The 16,425-nt window shown below is 42.3% G+C and overlaps 1 protein-coding gene across 1 annotated transcript; it reads left to right on the top strand.

Moving 5' to 3' along the window:
* Positions 1-1,461: 1,461 nt before the first annotated feature.
* LOC110488960 (SAM and SH3 domain-containing protein 3) lies at positions 1,462-15,135 on the top strand. The gene is made up of 8 exons (XM_036943125.2): positions 1,462-2,002; positions 5,086-5,175; positions 6,923-7,057; positions 9,704-9,842; positions 10,143-10,300; positions 12,838-13,056; positions 13,337-13,481; positions 14,248-15,135. Exons 1-8 carry the CDS (start codon positions 1,919-1,921, stop codon positions 14,490-14,492), a joined length of 1,215 nt encoding a protein of 404 aa, XP_036799020.2. The 5' UTR covers positions 1,462-1,918; the 3' UTR covers positions 14,493-15,135.
* Positions 15,136-16,425: the final 1,290 nt, after the last annotated feature.

Genomic DNA, 16,425 nt, shown 5'->3' with positions numbered 1-16,425 from the left:
CCACAGGTGTATGTTCATTAATTGTTTATGGTTCATTGAACAAGCATGGGAAACAGTGTTTAAACCCTTTACAATGAAGATCTGTGAAGTTATTTGGATTTTTACAAATTATCTTTGAAAGACAGGGTCCTGAAAGAGTTTAGGTGTATCTGTGTCAAACTCAACAATCAAGAGAAGACTTCCCCAGAGTAAATACAGAGGGTTTACCACAAGATGTAAACCATTGGTAAGCCTCAAAAACAGGAAGAACAGATTATAGTATGCCAAAAAACATCTAAATACGTCTACAGTTCTGCAACAACATCCTATGGACAGATGAGACAAAGATCAACTTGTACCAGAATGATGGGAAGAGAAGAGTATGGAGAAGGGAAGGAACTGCTCATGATCTAAAGCATACCACATCATCTAGGAAGCATGGTGGAGGTAGTGTTATGATGTGGGCATGTATGGCTGCCAATGGAACTGGTATTCATTGATGATGTGACTTCTGACAAAGCAGCAGGATAAATTCTGAAGTGTTTAGGGCTATATTATCTGCTCAGATTCAGCCAAATGCTTCAAAAGTCATTGGACGGCCCTTCACAGTGCAGATGGACAGTGACCCGACGCATACTGCGAAAGCAGCCCAATACTTTTTTAAGGTAAAGAAGTGGAATGTTCTGCAATGGCCAAGTAAATCACCTGACATGAATACAATTGAGTGTGCATTTAACTTGCTGAAGGCAAAACGTCTCGAGAACAAGTAGGAACTTAAGACCGCTGCAGTAAAGGCCTGGCAGAGCATCACCAGGGAAGAAACCCAGCATCTGGTGTTGTCTATGCGCTCCAGACTTCAGGGAGTCATTGACTGCAAATGATTTGCAACCAAGTATTAAAACTCACAATTTAATTGATGATCAAATAAAATAAAATACGATTTTATTGGTCATATACACATGGTTAGCAGATGTTAATGGGAGTGTAGCGAAATGCTTGCGCTTCTAGTTCCAACAGTGCAGTAATATCTAACAAATAATCTAACAATTCTCAACAACTACCGAATGAGAATATGTACATATAAATATATGGATGAGCGATGATCGAGCGGCAGAGGCAAGGTGCATTAGATGGTATAAATTACAGTATATACACATGTGATATGAGTGTCAGTAAGAGTGTCCATGATTTATTCTGAATGTATTGATGGAGATAAAAGTTTGAGTGTTTTTTGCAGCCCGTTCCAGTCACCTTCTGCTGCGAACTGAATAGAGGAGCGACCCAGGGATGTGTTCTTTAGAGACTTTTAACAGAATGTGACTGGCAGAACATGCAAAGATGATTCATTTCTCCCACTCGGATAGATGGGATTTTTTTCTTGTTTTGTAATAGGCAAATATAGACCAGCATGAGAGGAAGGCAATCACTAGTTCTGCATTTTTGTCACGACGGGACATGCATCTTTACAAGAAAATGTTTTTTGAAATAATGGTCATCTCTGTTTTATATTAATTATCCCCTATGTTAGAGAAATTAGATTAGATCCATTACTTTTTCTGAATAGATCAACCATTACTCTTTGTGAACCTAGAGATGAATCATCTCTTTCACCGGTGGTGTAGAACCAAAAATCCTTGGACGACAGAAAGGTATTCAGAAAAGAAAAATAAATAAAATAAAAATACAAGCAAAGTTGAGTTTCTCTGGCAAACTCAAACCAAAGTGCCTACAGAAGTCTGCTTCTCCATTTCCTGTGTGGTCATGTGACTTCCTCTTAGTCTCTGGCTCCACTCTGTCAAACAGGAAGTCACTCTTTTTGTCTCTACTTTTTTGTCCTCTAGCAGTGACAACAGAGTGATAGGAGCCGCTGAAGTCTGCATTGGTACCCGTCTCTCCACTTTTGACCACAAAGAATTGCAGGAGGAACCATAGAGGAACAATGTTACGGCGAAAACCTTCCAACGCCTCAGAGAAGGAGCAGGTGCTGGAGAAGGTGCAGAAGGAGAAGGTGCAGAAGAAGAAGGTGAGGAGGTTTGGGTTGTCTGTGTCTGTCTGTCTGTGAGTGATGATGATACGAAGTGCAATGACAAGAGGAGAAGGGCTGTGTGCACACTGCAAAAAGGGCTTTGGACTCCGATGTCTCAAAAACGCATAGGCCTATTTATTTGTCCAAATGAGAAGTGAACAAGTGAAATAAGTACATTGTGTGAAAATATGTGATAGAACAAGATAGAGCAACGCAAAGTGTCCATCTTGCTGATGAATGAACACGGCGTGGAGAGTAATTTAGAAGAGTGCTACTTTCTCTGGTTCATCCCATTATACTGGACTAACCCCAACATTGAGATACACCTCTTAGCCTATTGCCTATATGGGCTGCAAAGACTGACAGGATGTTCTACACAGGCTTAGAGGAAGAAACCTTTGTGGTGACCTGAAAAAAACATTCTAAAACCTAGAACTGAAATAGATGGAAGCCTTGGTTGTCAGGGTTAAAAACATGAAATAATGCTTCTCACGGCACAACACGTTAGTTCCTCTCTAATATTGCTGTATGATTCATTGCTGTTGGCCTTGGACATATACGCTAAGTTCAGTTTGAGTCAGAGTTTCGTGGCTTCATGTTCTAAAGCTCTACTGGCTTGGTTGGGTAACAGCTAACCTCCTACGCTTAACCAGTGCCCTTGTTTTCCATCCGCAACCCATGTTCCACGCTCCTATCCAGGTTTCATTATAACACACCTCATTACCTTAATGCCATTGCTCCTCCTCACCACCACATGCGATAGTTTGTGATTATAATCAGTCCTGGATGAGAAAGGTCAACTGTATAGATTCAGGAGCAGAGACACTGTAGAGTCAATGTACCTGAAACATGGGCTTTAGTGTGTTTTGAGGCCTGAGAAGGCAAATGATTTGCTCCTCAGCAAGATCACCTAATGGACATTAGATTATACTAATGCCTATCATTTTAAACTTAAAACTCTCTTCTCTGAGTGGTTGTTCCCCTCCTTTGGTTCAGTGGTTTGATTAGTATGTAGTCTTCTCACAGCCACCAAGGCTGTCTAGACATCTACAGCGATTAGCTGCCAACAGTTGGCCAACATGTACCCACTTCCTGTGGGTTTTAACTAGGGGCAAGAAGGAGAGGTGAAGATAGGCCATGGCCTCATGTGTAAAGTAATGGCTGCATATCCCTATAGGGAACTGCAACAATGAAAAATGTTGGACAGCAACAAGTACAGTATCAAATTGAGACCAAATCATATGTGTAATTACTCCAAGTTGGAATATACAGTTGGGAATATTTAAAATTCATAACTGAAGTGTAGAATCAGAGATGTCAAGGCAAAAGAAGAGGTTTGTTGAAATGCATTGGAGAGATTAGAGGCATAGAGCAAATAAAAGCATACTAGGCTCCAACACAGGCTAGGCTCCAACACAGGCTAGGCTCCAACACAGGCTAGGCTCCAACACAGGCTAGGCTCCAACACAGGCTAGGCTCCAACACAGGCTAGGCTCCAACACAGGCTAGGCTCCAACACAGGCTAGGCTCCAACACAGGCTAGGCTCCAACACAGGCTAGGCTCCAACACAGGCTAGGCTCCAACACAGGCTAGGCTCCAACACAGACTAGGCTCCAACACAGACTAGGCTCCAACACAGACTAGGCTCCAACAAAGTCTAGGCTCCAACACAGACTAGGCTCCAACACAGACTAGGCTCCAACACAGACTAGGCTCCAACACAGACTAGGCTCCAACACAGACTAGGCTCCAACACAGACTAGGCTCCAACACAGACTAGGCTCCAACACAGACTAGGCTACAACACAATATACCTGACTTCAGCTTTTATCTTTGCCATATAACGGTTGTTTGATCATTTGAGAACAGTATTCCATAATGTTATCGATCTGTCTCTAGGCTTTTTATATCTGCGTAAGCAGTGGGTCATTCTACATATCCCATAATATATAACTACATATCCCATAATATATAACTACATATCCCATGACGACCAGCCGAGCTAGCATTATGACTAAGGCTGTCTGATGTAGAGATGTATTCTGTGAATCTCTACAGATAAGGACATGATACCAGGTATAGTGAAACATCAGTGTGATAGCACCTATCTCAGGATGCAAACAATAGACTAGACTTTTGTCTCTCTCTCTCTCCCTGCACACAGCTGTTTCAAATGTTTTGAGGACTAATAATCAGATACATTTAGTTGGATCTAGGCTCTCCATAAAATAAGAGGAAATGTTTTTGTTAAGTTCTCATTTAATAAACCTGATGATACAGAGTTTGTGTTGTTGCTACAAAAATGTAAAACATTTAAAGTATTGTCATTACTGTAAGTGGTTAACAGTAGGCCTAAGCAGTCACCCAGGCCTAAACCCCCGAAGAAGCCTAAACAGTAAGCCAGGCCTAAACAGTAAGCCAGGCCTAAACAGTAAGCCAGGCCTAAACGGCAACAAGGCCTAAACCCCCAGAGAGCAGTGACAGTAACCCAGGTCACAGTGACATCTTGGCTCTGTATTTTAGACATCATGCCGATATTCTATCTTCTCCTGGCTCATTGCCTCTTATCCCAACTGTCTCTGTGAAGTTTACTAGAAGAACTCTCTGGGTGCCTAGATATCTTTGATTAAATCTTATAGGCTTAAGACTTTAAGACGTGACCTGTATGTTGAGAGGGTCTTCTGTTATGACACACATGTGTTTCTCTGGGTCTCCTCTACATGAGTTTTCTGTGTATTTCTCTGGGTCTCCTCTACATGAGTCTTCTGTGTATTTCTCTGGGTCTCCTCTACATGATTCTTCTGTGTATTTCTCTGGGACTCCTCTACATGAGTCTTCTGTGTATTTTTCTGGGACTCCTCTACACGAGTCTTCTGTGTATTTTTCTGGGACTCCTCTACATGAGTCTTCTGTGTATTTCTCTGGGTCTCCTCTACATGAGTCTTCTGTGTATTTCTCTGGGTCTCCTCTACATGAGTCCTCTGTGTATTTCTCTGGGTCTCCTCTACATGAGTCTTCTGTGTATTTCTCTGGGTCTCCTCTACATGAGTCCTCTGTGTATTTCTCTCTGTCTCCACAGCTCACCCTGCAGAGGTCCAGCAGCTTCAAGGACTTCATGAAGCCCAAGTCCCCTGTAGTGCTGGACAAGGAGTTCAATTTGGACTACACAGTAAGTTTACAGTGTGACTGACTGGTTTTGAATTCGGGTCTCCACTACGCTGTGTCAGCGTGCGGAGCTAAAGCCTAGGCTTTACCTTGGGAAGCTAATGCAATTCTTCAGGGCTCAGACAAGGTTATTCATCACACGAGCATGGTTCACCAAACTACCTCTGTTACAAACAAAAGCCTCTGTTGTCTTCCATTAGCAGCAAAACGTAATCACAGTTCTATCATGTGACAGTTTAATACCAACCATTGATTATGGAAATACATAGTTTGTTTCAGTCTCTCTGTTTACTGAAATTCTAAAAGTGGTTGTTCCTCGACGGGGGACATACTGCTTTCATCCATACCCACATTCACCGCACACTGTCTATTTAATGAACACAAAGGGCAAACTCACGAAAGTGTTTGAATCTTTAACCATGAAGGAAGTTTGCAGTTTATGCTTCCCAAAATTGCCCAAAACAAAGACCTGTCAAACAACCAATAGCCAAGCTCTGTACTTCCTCACTTTCACATTGATGACAATAACATCAAATTGAAATAGACAGCACTTTTATTTTGCTACTGTAGTTTTACAAACCGTATGACTGGAAGTTAGAAGACAGAGACAGCAGTTAAGAAGAAGTTTTCGACAAACAAGGAGAGGAAGTTCACAGAGGATGAAGCTTAGAATTGTGTGTAAACGTCGAGAGACGGGACTGAAATAAACAAGCAGGATGTTCTCTGTGAAGTCAAGCAGGGAACTTATGGCTGCTGTCTTCGAGACAGTCTGGTTCTTCACAGTGGGATCCATTCACTACAGTTAATGACATCTCCAGAACCTATCGGTTCCATTAACTGTGAGGGACATGGTTTAATTATGAGATATCGACCCACGTGCTGCTCCTATGATTTTGTTTAGGGATTATTTTGTTCCAGTCCTGTCTTTCTGTGCACAAGCATGTATAGTGTGTGTACGGTATGTGTTTGTGTGCATGTGCTCGTGTGTGTGTGTACAAATGCATGCCAGCGTGAGAGAGTATGTCTCTACTTGCTCTATGTATGTGAGAAATCTGTAGTATTTGTTTACAGCACATGTGGTCTGTTATAATGAAGTTGGGGCTGAAGGCTTCCATGTTAACTACACAGCCGTACTGTCTGATTGTAGCCCTGTGAGGAGGAGTTAGTATAACTCACTGTGGTGCTGACTGTACCATGATATGTTATGTTCTGCTCTGTTCTACACTGTTCTGCTCTGCTCTGTTCTACTCTGTTTTGCTCTCCTCTGTTCTGTTATGTTATACTCTGCTCTGTTCTACTCTGCTCTGTTCTACTCTGCTCTGTTCTGTTCTACTCTGTTCTGTTCTCTCACCAACACAGCTCCTTCAGGTCAAAATGTTCTGGCCTGCTGCCAGTGACACACACAAGCTTTCATCACAGCCAAGCTTTACTGGAAGCACTTTCACCGACAGTGTCCCAATCACCGATTCACGTCACACATTGCAATCTGTGTGTGTGTGTGTGTGTGTGTGTGTGAATCGCTAGCACGCGTGCGTGTGAACCACTAGAGCACATCCCCACACAAGTTACTGTGATAACTTTAATTTTAGCGAATAAAAACACTTAGGTTAGGTGACCCTGTGCACTTAATTTGTGTCTGAGAATTCACAATTCTTGTGATCCTACACAGATAACAGCAGTGCACATCACCCCCACCTTATAAAAATTAACTTAAGTAGATGTTGAAATGGTAACCAAAAGTAACCCTCTAGGTGCCGGAGGATGTGTCTGAGGAGGAGGCAGTGACGAGTGGCAGTAAGCAGGGGAAGAAGTCGTGGCGTAACGTCATCTCACGCACCATGACCCGTAAAACCTCCAAGAGGGTACAGAAGGCTCTGGCAGAGGGGGTAAGTGTAGGGTGATGTATTATGGGTAATGTAGTACATCTGGTTTGGTCTTAGCAAAGAATGTTCCAAAGCTAACATCAGGTAGGTGGAGTACAGCGATGACCGGAAGTTACTTTTTCATAACAGGTTAGGAGAATTAAAGTGGTAGTTTACAAGAATTAGGTTAAGGTTAGGAAAAGGGTTAGGGTGAGCTAAAATGGTCACCTGTTATGAAAAGTAATCTAGTCATAACCCTAACATCGTGGGTAGGTCTTCTTACCAAAAAAATCATCATAACTGACCTGTTGTCTACAAAAATGACAATTATATTGTAAATATGAACATAATGTATGATTGCACAATTCATTTATATTCAAATATAGTTTTAAATGTGTGAAATAAAAAAACACAATTTTAGGCATAGATATTTAGTTTAACCCTGAAAATGACAGACACTTCATTTGAGTGATCATGGATATATCTACATATCGATCCAATTTCAATCAAATTGATTTATAAAGTCCTTTTAACATCAGCCGATGTCACAAAGAGCTATACAGAAACCCAGCCTAAAACCCCAAACAGCAAACAATGCTGTTTGGGGTTTTACTGTGTGTGTGTGTGTGTATATATATACACACACACACACACACAGTTGAAGTCGGAAGTTTACATACACTTAGGTTGGAGTCATTAACTCATTTTTCAACCACTCCACAAATGTCTTGTTAACAAACTATAGTTCTGGCAAGTCGGTTAGGATATCTGCTTTGTGCATGACACAAGTCATTTTTCCAACAATTTTTTACAGACGATTATTTTACTTCTAATTCACTGTATCACAATTCCAGTGGGTCAGAAGTTTACATACACTAAGTTGATTGTGCCTTTAAACAGCTTGGAAAATTCCAGAAAATGATGTCATGGCTTTAGAAGCTTCCGATAGGCTAATTGACATAATTTGAGTCAATTGGAGGTGCACCTGTGGATGTATTCAATGCCTACCTTCAAACTCAGTGCCTCTTTGCTTGACATCATGGGAAAATCAAAAGAAATCAGCCAAGACCTCAAGATTTTTTTTGTAGACCTCCACAAGACTGGTTCATCATTGGGAGCAATTTCTAAATGCCTGAAGGTACCATGTTCATCTGTACAAACAATAGTACTCAAGTATAAATCCCACGGGACCACACAACCATCATTCCGCTCAGGAAGGAGACGCGTTCTGTCTCCTAGAGATGAACGTACTTTGGTGCAAAAAGTGAAAATCAATCGCAGAACAACAGCAAAGGACCTTGTGAAGATGCTGGAGGAAACAAGTACAAAGTATCTATATCCACAGTAAAACGAGTCCTATATCGACATAACATGAAAGGCTGCTCAGCAAGGAAGAAGCCACAGCTCCAAAACCGCCATAAAAAAAGCCAGACTACGGTTTGCAACTACACATGGGGACAAAGATCTTACTTTTTGGAGAAATGTCCTCTGGTCCTCTAATTAAACCAAAATAGAACTGTTTGGCCATAATGACCATCATTATGTTTGGAGGCAAAAGGGGGAGGCTTGCAAGCAAAATAACACCATCCCAACTGTGAAGCACGGGGGGGGGGGGGGGGGGCAGCATCATGTAGTGAGGGTGCTTTGCTGAAGGAGTGACTGGTGCACTTCACAAACATATGGCATCATGATGAAGGAAAAATATGGATATATTGAAGCAACATCTCAAGACATCAGTCAGGAAGTTATAGCTTGGTCGCAAATGGGTCTTCCAAATGGACAATGACCCCAAGCATACTTCCTAAGTTGTGGCAAAACGGCTTAAGGACAACAAAGTCAAGGTATTGGAGTGGCCATCACAAAGCCTCAACCCCATAGAAAATGTGTGGGCAGAACTGAAAAAGAGTGTGCGAGCAAGGAGGCCTACAAACCTGACTCAGTTACACCAGCTCTGCCAGGAGGAATGGGCCAAAATTCACCCAACTTATTGTTGGAAACTTGTGGAAGGCTACCCAAAACATTTGACCCAAGTTAAACAATTTAAAGGCAATGCTACCAAATACTAATTGACTGTATGTAAACTTCTGACCCACTGGGAAGTTGATGAAAGAAATAGAAGCTGAAAAACCATTCTCTACTGTTATTCTGACATTTCACATTCTTAAAATAAAGTGGTGATCCTAACTGACCTAAGACAGGACATTTTTACTAGGATTAAATGTCAGGAATTGTGAAAAACTGAGTTTAAATGTACTTGGCCAGACTCTATGTAAACTTCTGACTTCGCACTGTACATGTATCAGTACCTATTTTCCTGAACATTTTCAAAAGGTTGACAATGTCTCCCCCTAGTGGTCACATTCAAACAGCACCCAAAAAGGTTCAGACTTTCACAGCTTCAAGATGTTCTACCATATGAGGCCACACTACAGCAAGTCTACTTTGGAGACTTTTCTGATGTAAGGCCCTCAGTTGTCAAGCTGTCTGTATATGTACTACAGACTAATTTTATGGCCATATATATATATATATATATATATATAACAAAATATATATAACAAAATATATGTATATTGTATAATGAATATACAGTATGTCTGTGGTTAGGGCAAATGTTGACCTGAATGCACTGTCTGTGGTTGAACACTAATCAATATCCTCTATGTACAGGGGGAAAGTGGTGAGGAGGGCTCCCCGTCCCCCACCACAGACTGGATGCCAGACCTGACAGCAGGCAATAGGACCTCCGTGTGCTCCACAGGCTCAGAGGACACCATCTACAGCCCCCTCTCTCGCCAGCTCTCTGGGTGTAAACAAAAACATATTTTATTGAACCTGTCTAACAAGTCAAGTACATAAAGCTAACCCCCACTACATTTAAATCAGAAGCCCATAGTAGATATGAATTTTAATCATAGACATGTCCAGGGTTGCTGGGCGCTCCCATTACCAATCATGGCACAACCACAAGCTTGGGAATATTAGAATGGTATGGCTAAAAGTTTTGAGTATAGTTCAGCTTCTTATTTTCAGGGAAACCCTTCATGGGACTATAAGGCTGTTAGACAAGCTGACAATGCCTGCGATTGTCTGTCTATGCGTGCTGCAGGTGGGGACCGCCAGAGCCTAGACAGTGGCTACAGCCAGAGAGACAGCATGAGGCTGGAGGAGTCCAGTCCTCCCTACACAGGCCCCTTCTGTGGTCGCGCCCGCGTCCACACAGACTTCATCCCCAGCCCCTACGACATTGAGTCCCTCAAGCTCCAAGTAAGTAGACTGCTTTAACCAGATTTAAGTATGCCTCAGCATTTATACTAGTTTAACCAGACTGAAGGTACACTCAGCATTTATACTGGTTCAGGCAGACTACCAAGTAAGACACTCCCTAGGGAACTTGTTAACAGATTGTGAAATAAAAGAATGGTTCCTTAATCATTATCCATGGCTGACTCTCTGTAGGAGCCAATCTTACTGAGCGCTGATCAGATTAGACATATCACATAATTACAGTAGTATTGCAGTAGCTCAGTGAAGAATACAATTACAGTAGTATTATAGTAGCTCAGTGAAGTATACAATTAAAGTAGCTCAGTGAGGTGTACAATTACTGTAGTATTGCCAGCAGCATACCACCCTGCATCCCACTGCTGGCTTGCTTCTGAAACTGGAAGTGGTGTTGGAGGGTCAGTAGGAGGCACTCTTTCCTCTGGTCTAAAAAATATCCCAATGACATTGCCCTTTGTAGGGTACAATTACAGTAGTATTATAGTAGCTCAGTGAAGTATACAATTAAAGTAGCTCAGTGAAGTGTACAATTACTGTAGTATTAGAGTAGCTCAGTGAAGTATAGAGTGACCTATACCACAAATGTATGTGATCTTATAGCATAACTCAAATCAAATCAAAGTTTATTTGTCACGTGCTCCGAATACAACAAGTGTAGACCTTACAGTGAAATGCTTACTTACAGGCTCTAACCAATAGTACAAAAAAAGGTATTAGGTGAACAATAGGTAAGTAAAGGAATAAAACAACAGGCTATAAAAGTAGCGAGGCTACATACAGACACCGGTTAGTCAGGCTGATTGAGGTAGTATGTACATGTAGTTATGGTTAAATTGACTATGTATATATGATGAACAGAGTAGCAGTAGCGTAAAAGAGAGTGTTGGTGGGTGGGACACTATGCAGATAGCCCGGTTAGCCAATGTGCGGGAGCACTGGTTGGTCGGCCCAATTGAGGTAGTATGTATAGTTAAAGTGACTGTGCATATATGAAAAACAGAGAGTAGCAGCAACGTAAAAAGAGGGGTTGGGAGGTACATAACGCAAACAGCCATTTGATTACCTGTTCAGGAGTCTTATGGCTTGGGGGTAAAAACTGTTGAGAAGCCTTTTTGTCCTAGACTTGGCACTCCGGTACTGCTTGCCATGCGGTAGTAGAGAGAACAGTCTATGACTGGGGTGGCTGGGGTCTTTGACAATTTTTAGGGCCTTCCTCTGACACCACCTGGTGTTGAGGTCCTGGATGGCAGGCAGCTTAGCCCCTGTGATGTACTGGGCCCCGTACGCACTACCCTCTGTAGGGCTTTGCGGTCAGAGGCCGTGATGCAACCTGCTCTCGATGTTGCAGCTGTAGAACCTTTTGAGGATCGATGTTGCAGCTGTAGAACCTTTTGAGGATCCATGCCAAATCCTTTTAGTTTCCTGAGGGGGAATAGGCTTTGTCGTGCCCTCTTCACGATTGTTTTGGTGTGTCTGGACCATTCTAGTTTGTCATTGATGTGGACACCAAGGAACTTGAAGTTCTCAACCTGCTCCACTACAGCCCTGTCGATGAGAATGGGGGTGTGCTCGGTCCTCCAGTCCACAATCATCTCCTTAGTCTTGGTTACGTTGAGGGATAGGTTGTTATTCTGGCACCACCCGGCCCGGTCTCTGACCTCCTCCCTATAGGCTGTCTCGTCGTTGTCGGTGATCAGGTCTACCATTGTTGTGTCGTCTGCAAACTTAATGATGGTGTTGAAGTCGTGCCAGATCATGTTTGGATGGAGGTAGTCATCATTCACTGTTTATGTAACTGGAATGCAGATCGTGTTTGGATGGAGGTAGTCATCATTCACTGTTTATGTAACTACAGATCGTGTTTGGATGGAGGTAGTCATCATTCACTGTTTATGTAACTGGAATGCAGATCGTGTTTGGATGGAGGTAGTCATCATTCACTGTTTATGTAACTGGAATGCAGATCGTGTTTGGATGGAGGTAGTCATCATTCACTGTTTATGTAACTGCAGATCGTGTTTGGATGGAGGTAGTCATCATTCACTGTTTATGTAACTGCAGATCGTGTTTGGATGGAGGTAGTCATCATTCACTGTTTATGTAACTGCAGATCGTGTTTGGATGGAGGTAGTCATCATTCACTGTTTATGTAACTGCAGATCATGTTTGGATGGAGGTAGTCATCATTCACTGTTTATGTAACTGCAGATCATGTTTGGATGGAGGTAGTCATCATTCACTGTTTATGTAACTGCAGATCATGTTTGGATGGAGGTAGTCATCATTCACTGTTTATGTAACTGGAATGCAGATCGTGTTTGGATGGAGGTAGTCATCATTCACTGTTTATGTAACTGGAATGCAGATCGTGTTTGGATGGAGGTAGTCATCATTCACTGTTTATGTAACATGAATGCAGATTGTGTTTGGATGGAGGTAGTCATCATTCACTGTTTATGTAACTGGAATGCAGATTGTGTTTGGATGGAGGTAGTCATCATTCACTGTTTCTCCTGCAGAAAGGTGACATCATCCAGATAATTGAGAAAGACCCTGTGGGCACATGGACGGGGAAGCTCAACAACAAGGTGGGCACCTTTAAGTTCATCTACGTCAACATCCTACCGGACGAGACCACACCGCCCATGAGGAAGAGGTGCTCCGGCAAGAACCGCCGCTCCATGGCCAAAGACAAGCCCCAGACCCTGGAGGAAGTTCTGGAGAGGATCGGTCTCACCGTAAGACAATCATATCCTCTTAATCTCAGAGATTCAAATAGACAGGTGGCTTAGAGAACGCAATCAAAGAGCAATCATTACTAACTTGGATCAGTTGAGTTGGGAAGAGTTTAAACACTGAGAGCTGTATAAAGACCTTAGTGAAATTGGATAAATACCTGACCACGCATCTCACATAATTGCAATTCATTCGAAGCACTCATAATTCCCTGTCAATTAACCTTTCTTTTGGATTTTGTGTAATGCTAATGCTAATGTGATGCTTCTCCCTGTCGTTCAGGAGCTGGGCTCTTTGCTGTCTATGCATGGCTTCCAGAGCCTGGAGGACTTTAGCGGACTGAAGGAGTCCCACCTCAATGAGCTCAACATCACAGATGCTGAACAACGTACAAAGATCCTGACTGCTACTGAGCTGCTGCGTGAATGTAGGTCCACTATCCATTCCATATAACAACGTACTCGCACTATAGGAGGCCCATGATCACACATAAACACACCTACAGGAGGCCCACCACACACAGATTATTTACTGCAGCTAGTCGATGCAATAATGTACTTGAAATCAGTCAGCAATTTGTATATATTTATTTGTATATACAGTCAATTTTACCTTCTACTTGGGAGCCTCCCTCATAGCCTCTTATGTGGTATTTCAAGATGTAATGTAATGCAGGACATTTTCAGCAGGGCCTAGAAGGGTACTCTTTTCTCTGTACAGTGCTATTCCAGCTTTCTCTCCTTTCCGGGAAAACTGTTAGCTAATTAGCTTAATATTATGAGGCTCACTGTACAGTAATGGTACAACATTCCGCTCACATTTTCTCGTTGTGCTCATTGGCCTGTAGGAAACCCCATTTGGCCCTCAGAAACACTTTTGATATGGAAGCTCTCTTTCCTCCAGCCAGATCATTAGCCCTCATTTAAACACCTTTCTCTAGCTGTTTCCTCTGCTTGGAACATAACCACTTGGTTGGCCCTTAGCCTGAGGGGCTAGCAGCTCCGACATGCTTCCCTGTTCTAATTACATACACTATGGCCAGGATTCAAACAAACCACACTGCACTGACCGCTCTGCACTTGACTTTTAAAGGCAATTTAAAAGTCAAGTCAAAACGTTAGAGGCACATACTGAAATAATGGCATTTGTACCAACACTTGAGGTGATGGTTGTCCTGTCTTTGTCCCTCTCAGCGGATGATGAGTCTGAGCCAGAGGAGGAGGTAAGTAGCGTTGAGGAGAAGGGTGATGTACCCAGGGACTCGGGCTGCTTCGAGAGCACAGAAAACCTGGAGAACGGGCGCCATGAACCAGAGGGAGAGCCAGGTACAGAGCAGAAGTCTAACCAGGAGCCAGAGCAGCACCAGGTTGAAGAGGGGCAGCTGAGTTCTGTTGAGGAGCAACTGCAGGAGCTTACAGTGGACGTGGTGGTCACCTGAAAACTGAAGAGAGGCTCTGGAATTGATGAGCCTTGGTTGGTTGACTGTACTGATGGACATTTTATCAAAAGCCAACGACAATTGGTTGATTGATTCAAACTATCAGGATAGAGTGATAGTCAGGATTAAGCCATATATATTGAGAGGGAGTGTCTTTTCATTTGTGGCCTGCACACTTTTAAAACAAAGGTCACAAGGCAGCAGCCGGAGCTTCACCAGTAACTATTGGAAATGTTTTGGAAGAATACAAGACTTTTGAAAGCTTGGTGTGGTCAAGCTGTAAATATGAATTGATTGCGCAAGTGTCATCCTTTTCACTGATACCATGTCATTTGAGCAGGCCTGAGAGGATTTTGTATAAACTCAGAGCCTTCTTGTCATCTTTCCAGGCTACTATTAGACCTTAGTGAGGACATACAAATTGTAATATTCTTCAATGTGTTTTTGACCTGATATGGTCACGTATTTCATATTCCCATCAACGGATAGGTAGGAAATATACATTTTCTGTAACTTTTTAAAAAATCCTTTATTCTGTCAAGTTCTCTGTTCATTTTTAACATTTTAATTGTGTTGTAATGTTTTTTTGCATTCATGTTTTTTCATCCGTTATTTGGGAAATAAACTGAAATAAAACCATCAATATGTGGACTGTATAACTGATTACACATTTGACACCACCAAAGCTAAAGGGCTACCGAGTGGCGCAGTGGTCTAAGACACTACATCTCAGTGCTAGAGGCGTCACTACAGACACCCTGGTTCGAATCCAGGCTGTATCACAACCAGCCATGATTGGGAGTCCCATAGGGCAGCGCACTGGTTGGATAAAAGCTTAGTGGGCAGAGCTTAGTGTCAGGTGGGGGGTCAGGGAGGAAGGTTGGAGGGTAAGTGAGGTAGTGTGGGGGGTCAGGGAGGAAGGTTGGAGGTAGTGTGGAGGGTCAGGGAGGAAGGTTGGAGGGTAAGTGAGGTAGTGTGGGGGGTCAGGGAAGAAGGTTGGAGGTAGGGTTGAGGGTGTTAAACACCATTTGTGACACACAAGGGCTGCGTTTAGACAGCCAGACCAATTATTTTTTTACACTAAATTTATATTTTTGACCAAAAATATCAGCTCTGAAAAAGATCGTTTAGACAGCCAGACCAATTATTTTTTTACACTAAATTTATATTTTTGACCAATCACAGATCAGCTCTGAAAAAGATCGTTTAGACAGCCAGACCAATTATTTTTTTACACTAAATTTATATTTTTGACTAATCACAGATCTTTTTCAGAAAATACCAATTAGTGGTAAAATAGACTCAGGCAGACTGTCTAAACGCAGCATATGTCACCAGGTCGAATCTTATAATTCGTATCTCAGAGCCATTTGCTTTGCTAGTTATAGCTTAATGTTAGCTAGCTAACATTGAACCTGGTGGGTTAGCCACCTGCAGATTCATGCAGGTTGGTAACGTCAGGAGATGGGATTATGGTTAATCGTTTACCTAGCTACATGTCTTAATGTGTTTGAGCCAATCAGTTGTGTTGTGACAAGGTATGGTTGGTATACAGAAGCCATATTTGGTAAAAGACCAAGTCTATCTGTGACCTACCGCCTTGATCTGATCTTAGGTAGCAAAAATTGAAATTGTGTTTTTTACATTGGATAAAAGTAGAGACGCAGGGCTACAAAATGTATATCATACACTGCATTTGAGGAACAATGGCAAAGTAATTCTGCTAATTTTGATAAGCTTGTAACCTCACTTTTGAGAAAATAGCCTTTGAATGTTTTGGTACGTACTGGAGAGCTCTTCTTTGTCTACACCCATTCAGCATCATTCACAACCTCTTAAGCTTTAGTCCCACCCATCTCTTTAAGGTTTGAGCCGAGCCTTCTGTCCTAACAACAATCAAGCACCGAAGCTAACTGGATAACTTTAGCTAGCT

The sequence above is a fragment of the Oncorhynchus mykiss genome, chromosome 14, assembly GCF_057628025.1.
Source record: "Oncorhynchus mykiss isolate SJ-2025 chromosome 14, ASM5762802v1, whole genome shotgun sequence".
Taxonomy (NCBI): domain Eukaryota; kingdom Metazoa; phylum Chordata; class Actinopteri; order Salmoniformes; family Salmonidae; genus Oncorhynchus; species Oncorhynchus mykiss.
Note: the sequence above shows the minus strand (reverse complement) of the source record. Positions and strands in the feature narration are given on the sequence as shown.

Excerpts from the sequence above, each read along its gene's own strand:
- LOC110488960 (XM_036943125.2), top strand. The coding sequence starts at position 1,919 with ATGTTACGGCGAAAACCTTCCAACGCCTCAGAGAAGGAGCAGGTGCTG. Across the intron at positions 2,003-5,085 it reads AGAAGGTGCAGAAGAAGAAG|CTCACCCTGCAGAGGTCCAG; the intron begins GTGAGGAGGTTT and ends CTGTCTCCACAG. Across the intron at positions 10,301-12,837 it reads TTGAGTCCCTCAAGCTCCAA|AAAGGTGACATCATCCAGAT; the intron begins GTAAGTAGACTG and ends TTTCTCCTGCAG.